The 26635-nt window shown below is 33.0% G+C and overlaps 1 protein-coding gene across 4 annotated transcripts; it reads right to left on the bottom strand.

Moving 5' to 3' along the window:
- Positions 1 to 24104, bottom strand: LOC127737896 (low-density lipoprotein receptor 2-like). Of its 4 annotated transcripts, none has more exons than XM_052248856.1 (7): positions 23741 to 24104; positions 21885 to 22019; positions 21257 to 21406; positions 17362 to 17535; positions 4147 to 4290; positions 830 to 847; positions 1 to 271 (listed from the first exon to the last, which is right to left on the bottom strand). In XM_052248856.1, the coding sequence occupies exons 1-7, from the start codon at positions 23835 to 23837 to the stop codon at positions 123 to 125; spliced, it is 867 nt and encodes a 288-aa protein (XP_052104816.1). In that variant the 5' UTR covers positions 23838 to 24104; the 3' UTR covers positions 1 to 122. The 4 variants fall into 4 exon arrangements, with proteins under 4 accessions (XP_052104816.1, XP_052104817.1, XP_052104818.1 ...); XM_052248857.1 differs by having other exon boundaries at positions 21257 to 21388; XM_052248859.1 differs by having other exon boundaries at positions 184 to 271; positions 819 to 847.
- Positions 24105 to 26635: the final 2531 nt, after the last annotated feature.

Genomic DNA, 26635 nt, shown 5'->3' with positions numbered 1-26635 from the left:
TGAAATTTTAAGGTAAATCAAATATAAAAATTTAATATGCAAAGAGATGTTTTATTTGGGTTTTTTATCTCTATTTACTTTATTTGAATCTATTTTTTATTTCAGTACATTTTCTACTCTTTTCAGTGTTCGCTATTCTCAGTTTCTTTGTTTCCAATGACATCAAATAACCTAGGTCTATTTGCTGCTGACAGTTCTACTGGTCGTTTGTTTCTTGTTTCCCGTTTGTGTCTATGCAAGAGATCTTCAAATGACAACACTATTGTTTTGTCTGTAACATAAATTTGTTAAATAGTTTAACATGATAATTTCATTATCATTTACTTTTAAACTTTAATACACTATATCATGCCGCTCGATCTTTATTTGTATATAAATATGTGTGTTCTAAGAAATATGGTTTCTTTAAATGGAAAAAAAGTGGTGCAGTGTAACATGGATGATGGAGGGAATAAGCAGCTTTATATTATTATTCTGAAAAATATAGTTATACAGATAGCTCAGGCTCTCCAACTGTTTCGGTTCTCATATATCCCTACTTCGCTTTCAAATATTTGACTTCAAGCATTCCTTGTGATGGTAAATCAATAAAAACGCTTCTTACGCATGAAATTGTAAAGTGTTGTTTTCATTATTTTAATGGTTAAATTGAAGTTTTGCATATCAGAATTCTAAACTGTCTTGATGTGTGTCTGATCTGGAAAAGGCAACATCTTTAATAGGGGTTTAAATTAAAACTTTGTCATATTCTGATATTATGATCAATTTTGTACTTTCACATATTTGTATCTCTCGAGTAAAAATATCATACATCATACCTAAAACTTACCAGTTTTCGGAACATGGTCTGAAAAATATTTAATCTACAAAAGTAAGTTACATGCACATATTGTCACGTGTTCTTCTGAGAGTTTGTTTCGTGTTTGGAGTCTTTTAATCTGAGGGTATTTTCAATTAGGTCGACACATGATAATTTAAAAATAGGTAATGGTTTTAATTATTACAACACAAATGTATTATGTTCTTCACGCGGTATGTATTAATGCGCCGTTACAGCCGGTATGATAAAAAGTAAAATCACAAAAATACTGAACTCCGAGGAAAATTCAATCGGAAAGTCCCTAATCAAATGACAAAACACATCAAACGAATGAACAACAACTGTCATATTCCTGACTTGGTACAGGCATTTTAAAATGTAAAAAATGGTGGATTGAACCTGGTTTTATAACGCTAAAACTCTCACTTGTACGACAGTCTCATCAAATTCCGTTATATTTACAACGATGCGTGAACAAAACAGACATAATAAATAAAATAGTCAAAATATGGGTACAGCAGTCATCACTGTGTTACAATATCAAAACAAACAATCATTTACAAAAAAGCACAAAAGCATCTATCAAATTAAAAACCGCATTCATTGCTTCGCGTGTCTGACGTCAGAAAATGTAAACGTCACATGAGAAGAAATTTTGTCGTTCAATGTTTATTCAAAACAATTTTATAATTTCACATGGGGAATGTTGGTATACAGGGTTAAAAAATCAAAAGTTATGTTAGAATTAATTTCAGAAATAGACCGAGATTTAAAATTGTGCAGAAGTTCTTTAGAATTTTTAAGAATCCACATATGGTTAATACCACTACGCGAGTAAAATAAATTTGTCGTTTTAAAGTACACTAGTGCCATGGGACATGTTGGGAGAATGCCAAGCTTTGCAAGTAGAAAATCATAGCAAACACGTTCCAAGTCTTCAAAAACATAATGTTTAATCCATTTACTCGACTATTCTTTTGTATAAATTTGTAGGCGTCAGACCTTGTTTAGGTGGTATAAAGTTCAAGCTCAGCAATCCATTTTTTGTCTAAGTCAGAAACCTGTTGTTGATTGGTGGTTGTTTGTTGATGCGGTTCTTAAGTGTTTCTCGTTTCTCGTTTTTGTATATAGATTAGACAGTTGGTTTTCCTGTTTGAATTATTTTACACTAGTCATGTTGGCGTCCTTTATAGCTTGCTGTTCAGTGTTAGCCAAGGCTCCGTGTTGAAGGCCGTACTTTGACCTATAATTGTTTACTCTTTACACATTGTGACTTGGATGGAGAGTTGTCTCATTGGCACTCATACCACATCTTCTTATTTCTATTGTTTTCGAGGTTTTGCAAAATTGGGATGGAAATGCATGTCTAAACAGAAGGGGTTTAAAGCGCAATGAAACACGGTTGAACCTACAATTTTGCCATGGTAAATGCCTTTGGTGTTTTTAAATATGATTCATCCTCAGTTGTGATGTCATGTTATTCGTTTGTTGGTTTTTTGTTTTATTTTGCTGTTGGTTTAGGACTCTAGATGTTTGACACTTTGTTAGAGTTAAGCCTATTTGTGTTTTCCTATTCTTCATTATGATATACCAGTTCGTAAGGGTTCCGCGGGACCCAGTGTCTCGCCTACTTTTGCTGTTGTCTATGTTTTCAGTGTGATAGGGGAATGCACATAATAGATTTACAGTTAATGAAATAAAAATCCAGGATGGTGTATGAATCTCATAAATGTTTTAAAAACTTTAACTGCAGACTGTATGTAATGTTAACTGGAAGAAAAACTAAGTCCATTTATAAGTAATATACAGGAAAACAGGAAATAAATTTTTACAAAATTTCCTTCTAGATACTAGCTTTTGAACATAAACAAGCTTCTGTCCAAGTTTGGTACAAATCCGGGAGTTTAAGAGTTATTAAAATTTTTAAAACTTTAACCACAGAGTGAATTTAATGTTAACTGGCAGAAAAACTAAGTCCATTTATAAGTAAAATACGGATAAACAGGATTTTTGTTACAAAATTTACTTCTGGATACTATCTTATGATCATAAACAAGCTTCTGTCCAAGTTTGGTACAAATCCAGGATAGTTTAAGAAAGTTATAAAAAATTTTAAAACTTTAACCACAGAGTGAATGTAATGTTAACTGGCAGAAAAACTAATAGATATAAGAAGATGTGGTATGAGTGAAAATGAGACAACTCTCCATCCAAGTCAAAATTTATAAAAGTAAATCATTATAGGTCAAAGTACGGTCTTCAACACGGAGCCTTGGCTCACACCGAACAGCTTTTTGAGCTATAAAGGGCCCCAAAAATTTCTAGTGTAAAACCATTCAAACGGGAAAACCAACGGTCTAATCTATATAAAAAACGAGAAACGAGAAACACTTATGAACCACATCAACAAACGACAACTACTGAACATCATATTCCATTTATAAGTCCATTTATAAGTAAGATACGGATAAACAGGATTTTGTTTTTACAAAATTTACTTCTGGATACTATCTTATGATCATAAACAAGCTTCTGTCCAAGTTTGGTAGAAATCCAGGATAGTTTAAGAAAGTTATTAAAATTTGAAAAACTTTAACCACAGAGTGAATGTAATGTTAACTGGCAGAAAAACTAAGTCCATTTATAAGTAAAATGCGGATAAACAGGATTTTTTTTTTACAAAATTTACTTCTGGATACTATCTTATGATCATAAACAAGCTTCTGTCCAAGTTTGGTAGAAATCCAGGATAGTTGAAGAAAGTCATTAAAATTTCAAAAACTTTAACCACAGAATGTAGGATCGCTATGTCTCGCTTTTGCGACAAAAGTCGCAGGCTCGACAAAAAGCAACAACATAAAAAAGCTCAAGGTTAATTATACACACAGTTAAAGATTAACAAAAGGAGTAAGAAAGAAAAGCAATCATGGCAGATAGAAAATTTAGACCTAATTCACCAGATTGGCATTCGCGTGATGGCACATAACCTGTTATTTACTTTCCTAGACCTAGGCCAATGCATGTCGTCATTATAAAGGAAATACTAGATCTAAGATTCGATTTCTGTAGAATAAAACAGTATTTACCGAGACAAGATCCACAGCACTTATTTTTTAACCAAAATAATGCTTCTTCAGAAAAATTCAAATTTTAAAAAAAATACTGGACAATTACTTGTGATAAGGATTATTTCTATATAATAATTAAGATCAGCAACAAAATACGAGCACTCCTGGTAACAAAGGTTAGCCAAAAGACGGACCATTACAAATATTTCCGAGCTCCAATCGAAAGGGAGGGAGAATAGACAAAATAAACAATAGTACCTTGACAATCACTTTCATCAGAACCATCCAAACAGTCTACAATGCGATCACATTTCCATGCATTATACACACACTTCTTTCCATGATCACATGGGACCATCCCTGTAGCACACTGTTGGAGTAATACTGGTGCGTTAGTTGCAACTGTAACATAAAGTTTGATACAGTATTAAGACATCATTTCAACATATTACGTAAGTAAACTTTTCGTTGACTGTAAATGGTTAGGACTTTTCGAAAAAAAGCGGTATTCAGTTTTTTTTTTTGGTAATCAGACACACGTCGTTTCTAGTCTTTTTTGCAGGAAAGGGTACATATCTATTTTAGCATTTGTGTCTTATTTTTTTAAGGAAATTGAATATTTGAATATTTTTTTATTTATTAATAATCTTTTGAATGGTCATTCTTTTTGTTTTATATTTTACATACTGGGTATTTACAGTAAATGATCCCATCTTGGCTTGTTCAACCTTGATAACTCCAAAAACAACTGTAAACCCAGTGTGTATGGTCGGGTTAAGGATCACTATCAACTTGCACGAAACATTTAATGAGAAACTTGCTTTCACGTGCATGGTTTAAGGAAAAAGAGAACTTGCTACCAGAAACTTGTTTGATGCATAAATTATGAGATGTGGTATGATTTCAAATGAGAATATTAACAAGCAAACATATAATTATTCATAACTGTAGTAAATAATGGCACGCGGACACACGCTAATGAATCTACACAGCATAAGCGACAAACCCTGCAAATCAATATGAAAATAAGAAGATGTTTATTTTGAATACTTTAAGGGGACTCATGCTGGAACTTTCTCATATTAGCATTAAGACTGATATAGGTTAATATAAGACTGATTAACCGAAGGATTGCAATATCATGCAGACCTGTGTTGGCACATTGGAAACATATAATATATAAAACAAGTTACAATTGTATAAAGACCCGTAATGGAACTTCAGTATCTTTTGCAGAAATAATTCGACTACTGCTACTTAAAGGTTGTGTATATTTGATCAATGGGTAGATCAGTGATCAGTTTCACAAGAAATCTTACGACTAAATTTGATCGCAAGTCATGAACAAGTCAGTATACTTACGTTCAACTTTAGTCGTAAGATTTTTTGTGAAACTAATCACTGGAGTATGAGAGACAACTCTTACAAATGCGACATTAATGAAGGAAACTCTACAGTCACCAAGTGAAGGAAATAATTTTAATTTTCAAATCTTTTGCACTAGAAAAGGGGAACGGACAACCTATAGTTACATTTTAGCAACATATTATGGAATATAAGTGTGGTGTCGATTAGATTACTTTATATATATATGCTTTTTTATTAATTTTCCTTATTGTATGAGCAGCATCGGGTTCTAATGTTGGGATTCACGAGTCCAATTTCTTGAAGGGGAAAACATTGTCTCATTAATATATTTAGGACATTTTAAAAGTCTATCACTTTTTACAAAGCAAAAGTTCCTGTAAATTTTCGATACCCGCCCCCTTATAAAATTATTTGGAAATTGCCAGGAATCAATTGCTTTCAACTTCTCAGTTGCATAAATTGATTATAAATTTATTAAAATTCCCGGCTTCAGGAAGTACGTGATTTAATTACAAATCACCTCCCCAACTCACCATCTCAGTCGATATTTTCGAACTGCTCCGTGTTCCTTTGTTTCTTTACTAAGTGTCTTCAAGGATTTGTATATACAAATCCTTGGTGTCTTTAATAAATAACAGTGTATAAACCTTCTTTGTATTTTGTTTTTTTATCTTGCATGTATTGTTAAACGATAGAAAACAAAATCATAATGATAAACGAAAATTGTTTTTTTTTTTATTTTTTTTTTTTGCAAAATAGCTTTTTATCAACATTTTCCATGATAAATTTGCCTTCAAGTAATATGGTTTTATTTCGTTTTTTTTAGTGAATTTTCAAATAAGAAAGAAAACTACCCTTTTTAATATCGTGTTCAAATTCTATGTGATTGCATGAACACAACCACGTCATATAGGAAACAATGAATATTACATAAAATATTGCAATCAATATTACAAGTTTAAACTACCTGGAATCAATATCGAATTTTCTTCGTGTTGTGAAATATACCATTCAAAAGACACTGTCAATAAGAAGACATATTTTATTAAAGTAAGTATAATTTAACGGAATATGAAGATTATTGCATATATTAAAAATACACATTAAATAAACAATGAATACCGTCAAAACGGACATAAAGTGGGTTTCTTAATATTAACAGATTTAGAGATGATAAAAATGCACATCCCTTTTCTTAACTAGAATTATCAGAAAAATAATTGTTTATCAAATTTTACATTTATATAAATAAATATGGTTAAAAGGATATTCTATAGGCATTTGCTTGAATCCATATTCTGTCTGATAATTACAAAACTAATATTACTGCTTATTACTAAAATGTTAGGTCTTGTATTTGTTGGGAAAAAAAACAAAAGATAAATAAAACAGTATTATGTTTATCATTTTGAATATTAATCGTCAAGCATAAACAATCACATGTAATTAATTCTTTGTATATCTAAATAAGGTATCAAATACTGTAAATGTGTATAATCGTCTCTTTAAATAAACCGAGGTAGTTAATTAGTTCAAACGCATTGATGCAAATATGAGATAATTATATATCTTATGGTAATATACAACTATATCTCACATGAATAAAGTCTTCGCCTGGAATTTTGGTGATAATCTTTAAATACAAGTTCTGTCTTTATAGCCCCATAACATTCATGTGAGGTCAAAGAAGTATAATACAAAATACAGAACTCCAAGGTAAATTCAAACTTGAGGGGAAGTCAATACAAACTGACAAAATCAAACGTAATCAACCACATGAATCAACGGAACAAGTGGAAAAAACTGTCATATTCCTGACTGGGTACAGGCATTTTCCGAAGAAAATGATTGGTTAAACCTATAGCTAGCTTAACCTCCCACTTGGGCGAGAATTCAAACAGACATAATAGGTTAATGTGACAATAATTGGGATCCAGCAGCCAAAACTGAGTAAACATACATAACAACTGAATAAAAGTTCAAACAAGCGTTCACATGAATCCAACAAAGACGTCAACAAACAATGTGTTGTAGTTGATAGTAAATTGACAAAGACGCCGACAGAAAAAAGTAAAATAACAGAAATACCGAACTCCAAGGAAAATTCAAAACGGAAAGTCCATTATCAAATGGCAAAATCAAAAGCTCGAACACATCAAACGAATGGAAAACAACTGTCATATTCCCGACTTGGTACAGGCATTTCCTTGTGTAGAAAAATGTGGGTTAAACCTGGTTTTATAGCTAGCTAAACCTCTCACTTGAATGACAGTCGCATATAATTCCTTTATATTGACAACAATGTGTGAACAAAACAAACAGAAATAATAGGTATTGGGGTACAGCAGTCAACATTGTGTTATAATCTTAGAAACGTTTTTGTAGTCGAAAGTTAATTGAACAAGACGCCGATAATAAAGATTTTGTTGTTGAAAGTACACACCGTATATAGTATACACTTTCTCGATCAAGTACAAAACGTCAATGCCAATGTCATTAACATCTAAAAGTTAAATTTCGGTCTTCCAAAAATAGACGAATATCAATAAACCATGTGAATCTCAAAATCTCATTTAGTCAACACATGGAAGTAATACCGAAGTCAATATCACCGTCAACATAATACTTCCATGGTCTAAAAAAGTTGTGTAAGAATTAACAGGGACTATACAAAATCTGTTGTCAATATTAATGAAAATAAAACTTTGTAAAGGCGCGTCCTTTTCCTTACGGAAAAACACTAGTTCGTTACTAAAGAGACAACAACTGACGAGATTCATGGACCGTCCCCAAAGTAAACTTTGGACCCATTGGTGGTCTTGGGCTGTTTTCTGCTCTTTGGTCGGGTTGTTGTCTCTTTGACACATTCTCCATTTCCATTCTCAATTTTATTGTACAGAATATCAATGCAAAAAAGAATAAAGAAATTTTAGTCTTGTTACTAACTACAGATACGAAATTGATGTAAATCCCAAAAATATGCAACGATTAAACAACAACAGTATAATTATAATCTGTGTTAATACATGAAGCCAACACAGAAGTGTGTAGAACAACTACTGAACTTGATTTGCTTTATACTGTAAATTCAGAAACTATTGCGAGGTTTTTATTACTGCTAATAATGCGACTAGATGAGTATCGCACTAATAAAAACTCGCATTCTGATATCTGATACATATTTCTGCATGCACATTTTCCTGAAATCGCAATAATTAATCTGCAATTAAGTCCATTCTTCAAAAATCGCAATAATAAATACACGCAATAATTTCTGAATTTACAGAATTTATTTAAGATTATTGCCGTAAAAGATCATTAACAATGGGAAGGCAAAGTTTCCCGTTTATCATAATTTTTTTGGTAAAAATATTCAAATATCGATGTCCATAGAAGGACACTGATTACTCAAAACGTTGGATAAAGTTAGAGCTGGATGTGGATGATAAATAGTATCATTCAAAAAGTTTGTCAAATCTTACTGTTGAATGGAAATTGAAGATGATTTTTTTTTTATTTTAAAAGATATTTACCACACCCTTTGACCTTTTTTAAAAAAAATCACATCAAAGATACCAGGCTTACAATTTGGTCTACATATGTCTCATTCATGGCGCTCGAATCAAAACAGTTAGAAGGCCAAGTCAAATACGAAGTTGAAGAGCATAAAAAAAATATAGGCAATCTATGCATGGGAGTAGAAAACCCTTAATGTTTCGAACGATTCCATATTTTATAAACAGTAAATTTAAAGAAAATAAACATATCAATGATACTTCAAGTCATTAGTTAGTAAATGACTGTGATCGATGTTTTCTTGAGTATAAAATTTCCAAGGTTGTTCTGCAACAGCCACAAGTAAAATTAAGAATTCGATATCAAAGGGTACAATCGTAAATCACCATGACAATAACTGACGAAACAAAAAAATGTATTCTTTATATATTGTTATGTATTTTTGTATACGAAAAAAAAAGAAATAAAAGTTGCATGGAACTATATGTACAAATACTGACCATTCACAATTTTTTCACAGCATGAGATATGTAGCAGCATATATGTTGGCTGTGATGGGTGGCATTGAAAACCCATCAGCCGACGATTTGAAGATGATTATCGGAAGTGTCGGGATAGAGTCGGATAACGATAAGATAGACCTTGTAATATCTAAGTTAAAAGGAAAAAACATAGAAGATTTAGTTGTGAAAAGTAAGTATTTCGATCAACTAGCTTCAATTTTCTGCGACTGCGTATGTTTTTTTTTTTGTCTCTTGAATGTTCTCTGTCTACACTGGATGTAGGAGGATATACCTTTCGATATGATTTGTTTGGTAACACTTCCATGTGTATATTTCTGTTGTGATTTACTTTGGCGTTTGTCTACTATATGTTTATTTAAGAAATTATTTTCTTTTTAAATTTTATCGAATTCTAAGCTACTAACGCCTAAAATTGTTTACAATGACAGAAACAGTTCTGCAACATTTGACATACGATTTTAAATTGATAAAACCAATCTCATTTGAATTATATTAATATCGAAGTCAAAATGCGAAAGTTGATGAAAACTAGTGCAATTTCAATATTTAAGAGTCTGAATATTGTGTTTAAACTCACTAAAAGTACCAGACTTAAAAAGATTGTCCAACAATTGCAGTGCACTTATGGCCAACTAAAATTAATTGGTAGATTTTCATCCAGATTTTTGAAAACGTTTTTTGTAACGTGTTGTTCATATACAAGGATAATAAGCTTATATCATGTATATATAAGGAAATCTACATTATTTTCAAATTCTTAAATAAATATTTCTGATTGGCAACCACGGTTCTAAATGTAATGTAATAGAAACCTATTTTTAATAAATAGCAAAAAAACGTGGAGAATTGTCTCTTTTTGACTACCTACATCAAATTTATTTTTCTTTTAAGCTATGATTTGTAGTGCCCATAAAATGAAGCATATATGCATTAGTATGCAACACAAATATGAGTACAGAGTGAAATGAAAACTCAAACTGTGTTGAAAATACTAGGATTGATGCTTTGAAGATTCTTATGCAAGGTGCAAATATAATTACAATGTAAAACACAAACTGAACCAAAAAGAAGAAGTTGTTTAATGACTCTATTAAGGGGATGGGGACAGAGGGCGTTTGCTGTTTGTCAACAAAAACGACAGCCTTGGGGTAAATCTAAGGGCTTGCTATAATACATATTGTACGTTGGTCGACTCTTTGTACTCAATATACGGTCATAAATCGCACAAGTTCGTGCGTGTGTCAATTAATTAATTCCAGTCATGTTTTTGACTCTGGTTTTTGTACCAATGTGTTCCACGATTCTTGCGCTTTAGATATGGGTCATTTTCAAAAAATGTCGAATTTTGAAATTGCAAAATTGATTTAAAGTTACTTATTCAAATACCCTTGTCCTAAGCAAATCAAAACAAACAGTTCTTATAGAACAACATATAAAAAGATGCAATCTTGATAATGTTATACAAGAATATATTGAAACATTTTTTGATAGGTGGTGCAATATTTTGTCTCTCCTGTTACCATGTTCAAAAGAAATTTCGGGTTATTTAGAAAAGGTTTCGATAAGATTTTAAGCTTGTTTTTCGTAGCTAATAAGATGGTTTGCAAGAATAAAAACTTCTATATATATTCATTCTGTGAAATGATAGATTATTTGCCAATTTTCCATGTTGTACTGAAAAATGCCTCTAAAAATTGGTTTTCAAAGGTTATAAAAATAACCACCAGTAATGCAAGTCTAAGATAGCAATTCATAATGATCAGCATTTGTTCTCTCTTTCAAATAAACCCAACATCAAGTAAATCCCTCACACGTTGGTTTACTTTTGTCTTTATTTTATTGGTAACAGGAACGTACGTTAATGATATATCACTATATTAAGTTCTATCCTGTTACCGATAGCAGTATTGCACCTGCAAATGCTAAATTGCGAAGATTAAGACGTTATAACCTTTGGATGAGTTCAAACAACGAAACATTTCATTACAAAATGTATGTGTGCAACCGATATGTTATTATAAACCTTTTAAAGACGTTTCTGTCTACTATTGTCTATCCTGTTACTGTAACCATAGCAACCATAGTAACAGGATAGACATAACAGGATAGACAAATTTCTTCATTTTTGAATGCTGTTGTGAAATAACTACTCCCTTTGATGAAGTGATAATGTTTTTCTGTTGTGATTTTGGTTTCCAACACGTAATTGCACTTTTTGCAAGTATGATATTGGTGTAATTAATCAATATGTTGGTAACAGCATAGACATGACAAAAAAGTACCCACTATTTTTCTTTCACTAAATGTCTTGAAATTTCTTTTCTCTACACTGTTATACAAAAACGTTAAATGTTTAGGTTACTTTGCGCTTTTAAAATCAACACGGACTAGTTCAATATTCATAGGGAGAAAAATTTAACGGCTGACTTAAGTAGCGGTAACAGGATGGACATGAACTTCATGTACGCTGATTGAATTTAGTTTGTAGAAAAAATGTTACATATAATAATAAAGAAGCTACGATTTTTCGTTAGAGTTATTATTTACTTTCAAAAAAAAGTCCCTTTTGCAGATATCAAGGCGATCAGAAAATAGGAAAAAAATCATTTGAAATGTGTTACTTGGACACTGTACGCACATAAATTACGCAAAAATCGGACTTAAATATATTCTAATCTTATCAAAATACATCTAAATCGTGTTTATTATTAATGCTCTGACGCATAAATCCTACAAACTTTCATTTAAACACTTACAACTGCATTTTCCATTAGAAATACAAATTTTAGCATGGGTGTACTGAAAATTCGACATTTTTTGAAAATGACCCATATCATTCACAGTCCAAATTTCCTGACACAAATTCATTGTATAAATAAAAAAATCCACGGTTTTCTACCGAGTCACTGAAATTTGTGACGTACCGCGATTAGAACGGTTCTTAGACACCGCCTATTATTCGTAACCCGAATATGTCATGCCTTCGAGTAATCAATCTATATTCTCACAAGATAATGTTGTCATCATTGAGCAGCAGAATATGTCGACTTAATCATTTTGGTTATATTACTCCGGAAGAAATACGAAAACCGAAATTTGAAACAGGAAGTTTTGAATGAAACGAAATTATCGGCGGTTACCGGTAACGGAAATGAACAAAATCCGGAAATCGTAAATTTTTAAAAAGTGGGCGGGACGATTTCAGAGAGGCGGCCGGGGATGAAAATCTATCAATTAATTTACTTGGCCTATTACATTCTAGTATTATTAGTTGTTATTGGCTTTGACTGGCTTTCAGTAACTGTGAGTACACTCATATCTTTACTTTGTCTCGTAAGTCCTTTTGTTAGTAGTTTTTTGGGTGTTTTGTTTCGATCTAATGATTCAAGCCTCTTTCAACTGATTTGTTTTAAATGTTTTAATGCTTTGCTATAACCCGCTGTCCGGGGTTATGGGAGGTTGCGTGCCTGCAAACATATTTTATCCCGGAATATTTTATTGGCTGAAAGTATGACGAATGTTTCATTCCGTCACGTGCTTTCATTTTGTATCATAGCAACCCATATCGTATGAAAGTAACCCAAGATTATAGAATTATTAGCACCACCTACCGAATTAATTAACACTGTTTTTTCGGATTGTTCGTGTACTTCGTATAAACCGTTATGCTTTTAAGAAAAATGCAATATTTTTTATTTGGAAAAAGTAAATGTCAATACATCTTGTAAATGTGGATAATTCATTTCGAAGTTTTGTGTTTAAAGATATACTTTCAGATTCTAACTGTGGATAGCATATATGTTTTTTTCTCTAAGATCTGTAAATATAATAATTGGATTTTAGTTTAAACATATTTTATTGTTCAAAATGACAAATAGATCAGACACAAGTTTTACCGACTTCAAAGAATTGATGATGCTGTTGGTTTTGAAAATGTATACTAAATGAAAGGAAGTAGCCATAACATTTTAGCTAGAATTTCATTTCGATTAAATTTTCAAAAAGGACAGCATTCAATTCTATAATCAATTACAGGTCAAGATCTTCTTGCATCTGTATGTGGCGGGTCAGGATCTACTTGTATTCAGACAGGCACACCTCAAGTAAAAGGTATCTTTTATTTCATTAGCTCTTAATATAAAATGATTACAAAAAATTGAAAACAACAAATGAATAACCAAACTGGGAATTGAGACGTCAATACATGAAAAGCAAGCCAAACTAGACATCTATGGAAGAAACGGTCGTCCAGAATGCTCAATCGACCATACCAAGTATATTGATATATTAAACAGGAAGTTCTGAGTCAGTTATACATATCTATCTCTCATAAAGAGTTGAACAGCCCACGAAACACAGATCAATAATACTGACCGCTTTGTTATATAAACTTCTAAATTACCAGGCGCGTAGCTGCCTTTACGCAAAAAATCATTTGCTTGCACATTTTTTTCACAAAAAAAATAATTCTGAAATTAAATTACGAATGAGTAGGAAGACAGGTCAACCGGGCTAACTATCCAGCTGACACTCCAAGTCAGTATTGGAAGCGAGCCTTGTATTTCTCCTTTCTTGACTATTTCATTGAGGAACTCACAGCCTAGGACGTTTACTGGATAACTCCGATCGTTTTCAAGGCCAGAACCTTATACCTGCACGTTTGGAATCTTTGACAGCAGAGTGTATAGACAAACTATACGAAACATTTAGACACGACTTGACGGACAATCAAGAAACCTTCAACTCTGAGGTAAAGAGATGGCAGAGACGCTGGTCCAAATGTTATAGAGTAGCCCAAATCTCTGATGTCCTCTCTAGCAGTGACTAAAAAGGAACTATATCCTTCAATAGTTTGCAATAGTGTCAATCCTAGTTACAATGCCAGTAACTACATCAACTACTGAACGGTCATTTAGTGCATTATGGCGACTGAAAACTTATCCCCGTTCAACCATGGTATAGGACAGACTATCTTCGTTGGCGCTCATACATGTTCACAGAGAAATGAATATCGACACCGAGAGAGTTCTGCGATCATTTGCCTTGGCAAAAAAATAGATATATGGTCTTTGGATATTAACTTTACTTTAAGTCTTACATGCAGTATTAACATTTAGTAATACAGGCTCAATACAATAACCTTGAAAACATCTTAGATTTATATCCCTCACTTATAAGTCAAGACTTAAAAGTCGCCGTTTGATTTCGTATTCCCATTATCCGTTCGTCCAAAAGACTACTAATTCACCTTGGGTATCTGTGTCCCAAGTGACCTTCTACCGTTGTCGTAGAAACCCTTCCTTTGATTCGAAAATGACCTTAGTGAGAAACGCTACGGTCGGGTGTCTTGCAAGAAGCAGGACCTGCTTACCCTTTCGGAGCACTGGAGGTCGCCACATTTTTTTTTTTGGGGTTCGTGTTTTTTTTATCTGTATTTAGTTTTCAATATTGAATGTTTTTGTTTGTTCTTTTGTGTCTTATCTGTTCCCGGGTTGGTCATGTGTCCATTGATTGCCCTTCTATTGATAAACGCTTCGGTTGACTTGTCGACTGAAATTCCTGTTTTATAAAACTTATTCTATATTTGAAAACAACCATGTTAATAAGGAGTAATGTGAATTTCATAAGCATGGCATACCTGGAAAATGACCGAAAAATGATAATTTTCTGCATAAAAAGGTCCCAAAAAATTTTTCGCCTCGCTCCGCTCGGCTTACTAAGACTTATGCTTGCACTTTATTTTAGGCCAGCTACGCCCCTGATTACTTTCCTCTATGTATAATATCTGTATTTACAAAATACAATCGTTGTAAAGAATACATTTTATTGTGTATTTAGTTGGGGGAAAACGGCTGAAAAACCTAACTTAAAGGTTCGGCAATGAATTAAACATAGCATGATTGAACTTCCAGATGTATTGACCAATATGACGTTCACTGTTTTCATAGGGGTCAGTTGATACGAATGAGCAAGACGTCCAATTGGTGGTCGGTGAAAGAATTTAAAATTTGTATCAATGTGCTTTCAAATCAATATTGCTATGTTCAACAAATAATTTTTTATTCTTTTATTCATATAAATTTGTTCAAATATGTAAATCAACGTATACGGGGTAATGACACGAAGGCAGTACAAAGTATCCCGATGCTACACACAAAATAAAAGACATAATTTGAAAATATAGAATTTTGCAGGTAACAATTAAAAAAAACATATTGTTTCCCACAATTTCCGTATGAAATCGGGTCACTGTCCGGGAAATACATTTCGGCAATTAGTCTAGCTTTAGGAATTAATAATGATAATTTCTTGTTGTTACTTTTTGTGTGTAATTGTAGCCGGTACCTATCATATATGCAGTATATATAGAAGTGTTGGTGTAATTGTCAGTGGAACTACAAAGGACAAATACAATGGTTTAAATATAGTGTTTAATTAGTAAGACAAAACATCTACATACATATTACAAAATATATTATGCTGGTCAAGAGGATAGATGATATTATTTAAAAAATGCATTACCGGGTATTAGAATAATGCACGATATCTTTATTCCAGAATAAGATTTTGTTATTGAGATTGAAATAGTCAAAGAGATATATTATAAATGATAAATGATAAGCAGTTTTATACTTATTTTAGTAGTGTCTAGAGAAGACGAAGAAAAGCCTACTGTAGATGATGGTAATGACAGTGATGGGAGTGATGTCAGTTTTGGGTTGTTATTTGATTAAACATCAAGTAGACATTTTTACTTTGAAAAAAATGCGTAATATTCCTCCCCACAATGACTCAAAATTTATCAAATTTACAACATTTGATGTATTCATACGCAAATGTGAGTTTGTTTTTATATTAAAACTACATGCATATGCTAAAATCTTGGTTAAATTATATAAATATGACATCCTTCATATCGTTGTAAATGTATGAGCTTTCGGATGTTATAATGTTTATGCCCCCGCCGTAGCGTAGGGGGCATTAAGTTTTACCCTTGTCCGTCTGTACGTACGTACGTACGTCTCAAAATTGGTTTCCGTTCTCTAACTTTAGTTTGCTTCAACCAAATGTTATGAAACTTATTCACAATGCTTATTACCACAAAACACAGATCAAGTTTGAATTTTGGTGGCGTCACTTTTACTGTTCTAGAGTAATGCCCCTTTACAAATGGAAAATTGCTGAATTTATCGTTTCCGTTCTCTAACTTTAGTTTGCCTCAACCAAATGTTATGAATCTTATACACAATGCTTATTACTACAAAACACAGATCAAGTTTGAATTTTGGTGGCGTCACTTTTACTGTTCTAGAGTTATGCCTCTTTACAAATGGAAAAAATGCTGAATTTTTCGTTTCCAATCTCTAACTTAAGTTAGCCTCAACCAAATGTTATGAAACTTATACACAATGCTTATTACCACAAAACACAGACCAAGTTTGAATTTTGGTGGCGTCACTTTAACCATTCTAGAGTTATGCCCCTTTAGAAATGGAAAAATTGCAAAATTTTTATTTTCTTCTAAATATAAAGTAATTTTATTCAAATTGAAGTTATCTTCCTTTGTCCATGATTATAGTTGAATCAACCACAATCAATGCTTTATACAATGCAATGTTTAATTTTGACTTCCACTGATAAAACACAGATCAAGTTGTTTGCCTTCAAATATTGGCATGCTTGGGATTTTCTACTCTTTCCACAGTTAAAGAAGGACAGTAGATTTCATTAAGCTGAATTGAAAGTCGTTTCATACCTGACAAGGAGAAGCAACATACGTTTATAGACAAAATTTCCTCGTGTTGATATATCCACAAACTATTGCGGACCGGTGTTCTCGATGCATTCGCATTCAATGTTTACACCGGGATAAGGTCCGTTTGAGTTTGTTCTGATTTTTTTTTTAAATGTCATAGATGAGTTTATAGTATCTAATACAAAACACGCATAAAATGTTACGAAATGCATAATTCGTACAATGCTTTCTTATTCTAATTGTCACGGAATATTTATTGGAACAACAGTTTTATTAGACAATAATATCAGTACATTGGTATGCACTCACCTTGGCAATGATGTTCATCTGACCCGTCATTACAGTCAATGATATCGTCACATCTCCATGTATTTGGACAACATCTCTCACCATCAGCACACATAAAATCTCCCTTAGCACACAGTTTCTGAGCAGATGTTGTTGTTTTCGCCGTTGGGGTTGTAACAGTTGTTAGCGTGGTACCTAAAAATCGCTTATAAAGATGTAACTTTAAGTTACTTAAATAATAAATTATAACGAATCATATTGAATGCTTCGGTACAGATATGATTAATAGCACACTTTTCTTAAATTATCCATTGATAAATTTAGAAGTAATAAGGAAACAAACGCTCCAACTCCCTACATACACAATTCATTCATGTCTTGTCAGATTTACTTCAAACTTGCATAAATGATGACTAATAAAAAAAAATCTGAAAAAGCGAACCGTTTTTGCTGTAGGATTTTTCACTTATCATAGGTGGATTTTAGTTGATGTGTAGGGTTCTTGGGTATATGTGAGCTTAAAGGCTAGTGTTTTAACAGTTTTAGATAATTTATACATATTCTTGTAATAATGGTATGGTAATGGAATAATTAGTTATTGATTAGGTGTTCCAACTGTTTTGATTCGGGTGTCAATGATGAGTCTCACGAAGACGAAACCCGTCCCCAGGGCACAAGTTATAAACCTCTTATCTATGACAATTATTTTTTTATTGTTAAACTTTTTGAAATCGATGGACTATTATAAGCTTATTGGTAACAAAACGACTCATCAGAAAAAATAAATTAAAAGAAAGAGATGTGGTCGGAAATTGCGCATCTATAATTTTTATATTTGCATCTAAAAATTGCGTACTTTACAGTATTCCATCATGAAAGATAAAGTTTTCTCCTAGGGGACGAGTAACTGATTAAAGTGAGAAAAAAAACCGGACGATTATCATCTTTTAATATATATACCATCTTCGCTAGCCAAGGGTTACGATCCACTTCCCTCCTCTCCACCCTTGGCAGATTAAGCCAACATTTATAATAATGTTGCGCCATCTATCGGTAGATTAAAGTCACGCCCATTCCGAATACATTATTCTTGAACAATGGTAGCACTTGAACTCTTCAATTTGGAGGTAAACACACGGTAGCGTCTAGATTCTACACACTTGGTAAAGCAGGAAACGAAAATATACGTTGACATTCATGCATTTGTGCAAGAAACATACACAGAAACTTCTATTTGTTGATTAAAAACATTCAAATTGTCACTAAATATAGTCGTATGTTTAGGGATGTAAAGACTTGTTGCACAATACAACAATACAAGTTTTTAACGACCTTGACTGGCTATACAGCCCTTGCACGGTCGGCTCATATATAAGCACGTGGCAATTGTTTACATACACTTTCTACATTTACACGTGATCATGTTATAGGCGCTTTTTGATTGGATGCAGCGAGTTTCGACTGCAACCAATGAAAATCATTACCTTGTGTCTCCGAAATTCTATCTCAATCTGCCAAGGGTGGAGAGGAGGGAAGTGGATCGTAACCCTTGGCCAGCGAAGATGTATATATACTAGCCTAAACGACTCGTAAGGGGTTCCATGGAACCCTGTGTGTCTCGCCTACGATTGCTGCTGTCAGTGTAAAAGTGTAATGTTGACTTAAAAAGTGAGTCCATTTATTAGTAAAATACAGAATTGAAAAGAAAATTCAAACTTTTCTTAGGATGCTATTTCTTGGTCTCGAAGAAAAGCTTTTGTCCAAGTTTCATAATAATCCATGAAGGTTTACAAATGTATCATGTCAAAAAAAAATTAATCCCAGACTGTATGTAAATATTAACTGTAAAAACTAAGTCCATCTTATTCTATACAAAAAATACTGAAAATGAAAATATATTTTCAAAAGTTTGCTTCAGACATTATCTCCTAATCATTAAAAAGCTTCTGCCAAAGTTTCATAAAATTCTATAAAGGTTGACAAAGTAATTGATGTGTAACATACTTTAACCCTAGACTGTATCTACTTGTTAACCGTAAAAAAAACTAAGTCCATTTATCAGTAAAATACGGAAAAATGAAAATAAATATTTTCAAAATTTTGCTCTGGATACTATATTTTGGTCATAAAAAAGCTTCTGTATAAATTTTATAAAATTCCATGACGGCTTGACAAAATTATTGATGTCTAAAAAACTTTAACCACAGACTGAACCTAAATGTTGACGCCGCCGTTGCCGACGCCGACGACGGGATCTAGGATCGCTATGTCTCGATTACGCGACATAAATGTCGCAGGCTCGACAAAAACCTGAAAGGGAAAAGTGAGAAGTGCTTAGAAAATAAGAAAAACTTTAACACCAATTCATTTTGTGGTTAAGAAATTCATAATTGCTTGAAAAAGGGTCTTTCTTTTGATTTTTCACACGTACTTATTGAGTTTACTCTTAGTTGGTATAATGTATGGCAAAAATAATTATGAATGCTCGTCAAATTCTTCCTTTATTGAGTTTTAAATTGATTTAGGGTCGGGTGTCGCTGTCAATAAGACTTTAGACAGGTAGTATTTTAACATTGGCATTTTTTAATTCTTTTTAGTGGTAGCTACGACCTTCTTAAAGAATCGTGCATTGTTGTTATAGACCATACACTGATTATTGATGCATTACATAAATGTATATGTATGCTCAACTTAATATTAAAAAAATTCTGAAATCTTTATGCAGAAGTCAAAATGTTGTTCTTGAAGGTTTTCCTGGCTTTAGTTTAATTGCCGGGAAATGATCAGAATGCAGGATTTTGCAACTTTTATCTCAAAGCTTCTTGTGGCCTTCAACCACCAACCGTTAAACCCCTTCTGCGAGATCAGCAGTTCTATCTTATATAATAAAAATAACGGAGAGAATGTTCAATCAACTAAAGGGACTGCAGTCCTTTTACACAAATTATTATTTCTATGACGTATCATTTGCGTCAATTTTATTCTAGAAAGGTATCAATTGCAACAGAATATGGAATAAATTTTGAAAATCACTTTTATACAGTTTATTCTTATGTTGAGTTGTAACACCACTGCCCCAGGTTAGGGAGAGGGTGCGCGCTCACAAACATGTTTAACTAGCCACATTCTTTATATGCATGTCCCAAATCAGGAGCCTGTAGTTTAGTGGTTATCGTTGATTCATGACTGGCATATTTGTTTTTTGTAAATCGTTTTGTTATAAGCCGTTAGTTCTCGCAATTGAATTGTTTCACATTTTTTATGTGGTGGCCTTTTATAGCCGACTATACGGTATGGGTTATCTCATTGTTGAAGGCCGTACAGTTGCCTATAATTGCTTACATCTTTGGTGGATAGTTGTCTCATTGGCAATCATACCACATCTCCTTATTTTTATGTGTTTAGAAATAACGTGGCGTTGTACAACGATATACCGTACTGCTATCGTATATAAAGATAAACAGCGTATCCACTGTTTTCAATGGATCTCTATCATGTATATATGACAATGACCCACAGAGATTAGATTGTCAAATACTCCGAATGGCCTGTAAATGAAAGGCAACGGATTCGATGCGACTATTTCAGTTCATATGTTCGGAATTGGTCAATATTATATTTTTAATGAAAAGGATGTTGAAAGGAATGATCGGAAATGTGTCCGACAATCACTGTTCAAAGAATGAAGAAAACGGCAAGGAATCACCTCACAAAACTGTCTAACAAATTCAAGGTTTCTGAAAATTATATCTGAATTAAGAGACCAAATTTTATGAAAAGCGGTCGAAACTTTGACACATCGGAGACCTTTCTATACTGTATGGATTTAAGCAAAGCAAAGACTCGATAAAGAATACAGCTCGTCTGGATTGGGGTTTTTCTTTCGGCGGCAGAACATGACTATGCGATTGTATACCTTGACATTTCTGTTCGTCTGTATTATCATAGCAGTCAACAATACCATCACATCTCCACGAATCTGGGTAACATTTGTCATTATCAAACGTAAACTCTTCTTCACCACAATGAGACTTTTCACGTACCCAGGCTGTGTTAATTATCGAAACTAATATATATATATATATATTACAGCTTTTAGGAAATAACAAAATATTATTATTTAATTATTTGCTATTTAACAGGTGACTTAATGAAGTTGATATTAACAATTTCTCGGTGATGATTAGATAAAAATCTAAATGGAACATTGCAAAATCTTACAAAAAGAAAACTATTTGGTTTTGTATTAGTTCTATGACGATAGTCTATAAATCAGAGAATTTGAAAGGACGTTGAAATATAATTCATAACGTGGCATTTGCTTTTTAATAACAATCGACTACTAGTATGTATGTTTTCTTATTTTAAAAAAAAATACGAAATCTTGTTTCAGTTATAAATGTCATGCAGTAAGGAAGGAAGGAGCACTTTCAACAATATTACAATTATTATTTTGACCATAATTTTCTTGATGATTTTTTTTTTGTTTGTATTTTGTCATGTGCAAATCTACCTTATATCTCTCAACTAATTCTTCTGCTTACCATTGCATCCATATTCGTCACTCCTATCCATACATTCAGACTTCCCGTTACATCTCAGACTAATGGGTAAACAAAATGTTCCGGTCCATGAATTTTCATCACACTGAAACTCTGTGAGTGGGTTGCAGGACGATTCTGTCAGATAAAAGAGGCTAACATTTTCGCACCAGCATTTTAGGGATATATCTCAAATTAATAGTGCACATAGCGGTTTAAGCTAATAGAAAAGGGCAGATTGTAAGAATTGTAAATATACTCTACATAACTCAAAGTGAACTTTAACACAGTCTGAAATAAATGATTCCCTTATATTGAAAAGTTGAACTTGTTTGAAAAGAATTGTGTCCAAAAAGTAATTTAATAGTGTATGAAATTGAAAATTATATTACTTTGTAAGGATGCACAAGTGTTCATTTCCAAATGTAGAATCACTAATCCGGGGACGAATGAAAATTATTGGTACAGACTACAAAGTTATATATAAAGCCCGCCTTTTACGATTTACTGTATTAAAAGCACGAAAAGCGTAGCTTTGAGTCCGTTAGATATTTAAATAAGTCAGGCGTGGCTATATATGATTTGTTTTAGTAATGGGTTATGACGCACGTCAAAGGTGAAATACTGACCAATGCAGCTTAACTGTGCTTTTCATGAATTATATGTGTCAGTCAAACAGTGGTGAGCGCACTATGATATGTACAAAACGTCTCTTATTTTCAGAAAATGAACACATGGAGAACATGTTTTCAGTAGGATTTGTATTTCAAATAAATGTACATTTAAATGAATTCATGATTGTCGTGGGAGATACATTGAGATTTACAGACCCGAAAGTGATTTATGTGCTATTGAATAGTTTCCCTCTCCGAGAATTCTTGAGGGGGATAGATGCAAAATCTTATTCGATGTATACATGCTTTCAAAGCCTGAAAAAGACGTGTAGTTTTAGAGGAGTTGAGAATCTGTGATAAGATGGAAACATTTTTTAAATATTTTGTGAAGGTATTGTTTTTCCCTTCAAAACAGGAAAAAGATCGGTTAACTGATTGGTTGTTGATTGCGTTAGGTCCATCGACAAATATTTGAAGCATGCTCAATTCAAGAGATAGATTTTTGTAAATCGGTAGTAGTTGCTGAACATCTAGTGACATATATTTCTGGGGTATTCATTCTGATACGATAATACACTTGGCGGGGTCGCCCATAACAGAGAGAAAAACGATACGTGGTCTCGTTTAAACAATATTATTAGGTACGTGCGCCGTATTTATCTGTATTTAGATTTTGGTATTGTAGAAATTTGAAATTATTTGATAAAATAATTTATCAATATCGCCTCTTCGTTTATAGACCATGTTATTTCTTTTTGTAGCTTCCTTGTCGCACGTATTTGCCTCAAGTTTTGGGAACCGTGGTTTAATTCAGGGTTAGGTTTAGGAGTTGGACAAGTGTTGGGGTAGAGTTACTTTAAAGATCCCCCCTTTCCGAATTTATGTTTTTATAATTTGTTGAGTTTGCAATTTATGCATTTGTAAGAAATTTTAAAGTCATTTATATTACATTTTGTTTTATCTTTCATTATCTACTGGTCCGAGGAGGCGGAGCCAGACAATGCAATAACAACTTTTGAGATGGAAGTTAATGCACTCACCTAAGCTCCTCCCATTCCTTGCTTCACCTTTTATGACAAGCGTTCAACGGCGGGATTGTATAGTGATATATTAAGTTAATGCACTCCTCTAAAAATATAAGTGTTTACTCACTCGAAGATCAAAGGAAAAATTAGCATTCATGTTACAAACGACTTTATCAAAATAGAATAATAACATGATAATAATGATGGATGGCGGTCTTACCGTAATATGGCAAACGTAATGCTGTTGTAATTCCAACCAGGAGTACACAAAGTAGAGCTTTTGTTTTCCAGTGCATCCTAGAAGAACATTCCGACATTCAGTGCCCAGAAAAACAGTAAATAAACTACTTATGTGATGTTCAATAGGTTACTAAATTATGTTTGGTCATTAAGTAAGTATTTAAGCTTTTAAATAAATATGTACAAGTCTATGATTGAGACTATGCACAAATAATAATATCAAGTTTTCAGATAACACTAGGTGATAACTGTTTGTATGATGGTCAGTTTGTACAAAAGTTCAAAGATATACGAACAAATAAGGTGATGTTCGAAGATTATGTCTATGTTGGACAATGTTATTGTTTCAGAGTTCCGCTCTTTCTTTACTTGAAATGTATTTGGATGAATATTGCCATTTTTATATTTTGGTCAGTTCATTTTGTTTGTTATCCGGACCGGAGTTTTCTTCATCTAAAAAGTGAGCTTACTAGGTATAGGGCATACTATGTGTATACAATGCTGAATGCAGTGAATCATATCATGATTTTTGACAAGTTCGGTTGATTTGATCAGGCTCCATGAAAACGATTGAGTGGTTTTTTTTTTCATATTTTTAAAAGTTATCGTCACACATATTGATTGAGACTGAGGCACGATATGTATTGTCTTAGATATTGTGACACGATGTGTATTGGTCCTATAGATATTGTGACACGATATGTATTGGTCATAGATATTGTGACACGATATGTATTGGTCCTAAATATTGTGACACGATATGTATTGGTCCTAGATATTGTGATTTAAGCTAAAAAGGAGTAAGGTTGGGTGATCAAGGAGAATTGAAAAAAAACGGATCGTTTATCACTTACAAGAAAAGAAAAAAATGTGTGCAAATATAGATTCCACAGCATTATCGTTTATGATTCATATTTCTCCTCACAAAACATCACCCTATCAATTTTTGATTTTCAAATATTCCGACCTTGATCATCACTGAAGAAACATTGATTGTTGAAATGCGCATCTGGTGCAGTAAAACTGATACCATTAATGTTATTATTACCAATGGGTTGATACCTCTGCTGTCGGACAGTTAATCCAGGAGGGTATAACCCCGATAGCTCAGTGTTTCGGTACTGGTGTGAAAAATACGGATCTTGTTTTATTGAAATTTGCTGTTATAAATCTTAGAAATTTATACTAAATAAAGAAATATGTCTCCCTGGTCCATTGTTCTGATTCGTTGTCCGGGTTTGTCTATACATAACGGTCCTTGTTTGTTATATCAGCTGTTCCAAATTTGTAATATGTGTTATAGGTGTTCTATTTTTAAATGTTTTGACTTTAAGCATCCCTGAAGAGAAATTTATTGTGGCAATGCGCATCTGGTACAGTAAAATTGCTAACGTTAATGTGAGTAAAAATCACATAATGTTTGCTAACGTTTTCGTTCCTTTTGGCACCCCTTATTCGCCTGAGGAGTGCCAGGAGGAACGAAAATGTTAGTGAATATTATGTGATTTTTATTGAGATTTTTAATGTATGTATTACTAAATGTAGTCTATTGCGATTTTGTTCTTTTTATTAATATATCCGTGCACAGTGGAACTTACAGCTTTATTCTTACAATTATGATTTCGGCTCGTGGTCGCTTTCTTTCGTGATATTGGCCAATCAGAAAAGCAGGAATATTCAACTTCGTAAATGAATTTTGACAAATGAAGAATAGAGATCAAGACACAAACAACACATCGATTATCAAAAAATAGTCAACCGGTCGGCGAAAGTAAAAATTGAAAGATATTTAAAATATATAATGGAATAATGTCGTTTTATTATATTGTTATAATTCTACACAATTAAATTCTGTCCGTTAGCAGAGGCGGATTTAGATGGGGCCCAGGGGGCCCGGTCCCCATTTCTCTTAGGCAGTCAGTGGGCCCCCACTTATGAAAATTTCTGGATCCGCCACTGGTTAGAGCTGTAAAAAGTGCCGAAAAGGGATATAAAAATTAAGGTAAGGTACCGTTTTAAGTGGCTGTATTACCATTTTATTGATTTCAGTGGCGCACTTAAAAATTACTGTCCAATACCACTAATAATATTTCAACAGAAACAGTTAAATTTCCAAACAAATTCGTTGTATCTATGAAAGAATTGAGTTAAGGTTTTAAGTTATTAACGAAACCCCTGACTTTATAAGCTACCAGTTATACGTGATCATAATGGACCACATTCTATGAAATCCTAGGTGTCACTATAAACACGAGCATAGCGAAAAATAAGGTTTGGAAACGCGTACCCGTAACAAGAGGGCACAGGAACATCAACGTCCAAAGAGGAAATTATATCCATACCAAGAAAAAAAATCAATGCTGTTCATATTATATTTATGAGGGCCCCGCCGAATGGCGGACGCCCTATAGTGATCAGACTGTGGTCCGTCTGTCCGTCCGTCCGTAACAAATTGTGTCCGCTCTATATCTAGAGAACCGTTATGATTTCAAAGTTTATACTTGACATGTATTTTAACCAACAACAGAGGGTGTGTCATAATGTATGTACAACTTCCTAGGTCAAAGGTCAAGGACAAAAACTTTTATTTCAGTTGACAACGCCATGTCCTATGGTAAAGATCGTGTCCGCTCTTTATCTTGAGAACCATTACGATTTCAAAGTTTATACTTGACATGTATATTAACCAACAGAGGGTGTGTCATAATGTATGTACAACTTCCTAGGTCAAAGGTCAAGGTCAAAAAATTTGGTTTCAGTTGACAACCCCATGTACTATGGTATAGATCGTGTCCGCTCTATATCTTGAGAACTGTTATGATTTCAAAGTTTATACTTGACATGTATATAAACCAACACCAGAGGGTGTATCATA

The sequence above is a fragment of the Mytilus californianus genome, unplaced genomic scaffold (assembly GCF_021869535.1).
Source record: "Mytilus californianus isolate M0D057914Y unplaced genomic scaffold, xbMytCali1.0.p SCAF_4, whole genome shotgun sequence".
In the NCBI taxonomy this organism is placed as follows: domain Eukaryota; kingdom Metazoa; phylum Mollusca; class Bivalvia; order Mytilida; family Mytilidae; genus Mytilus; species Mytilus californianus.
This window is presented reverse-complemented; position numbering and strand designations above follow the sequence as displayed.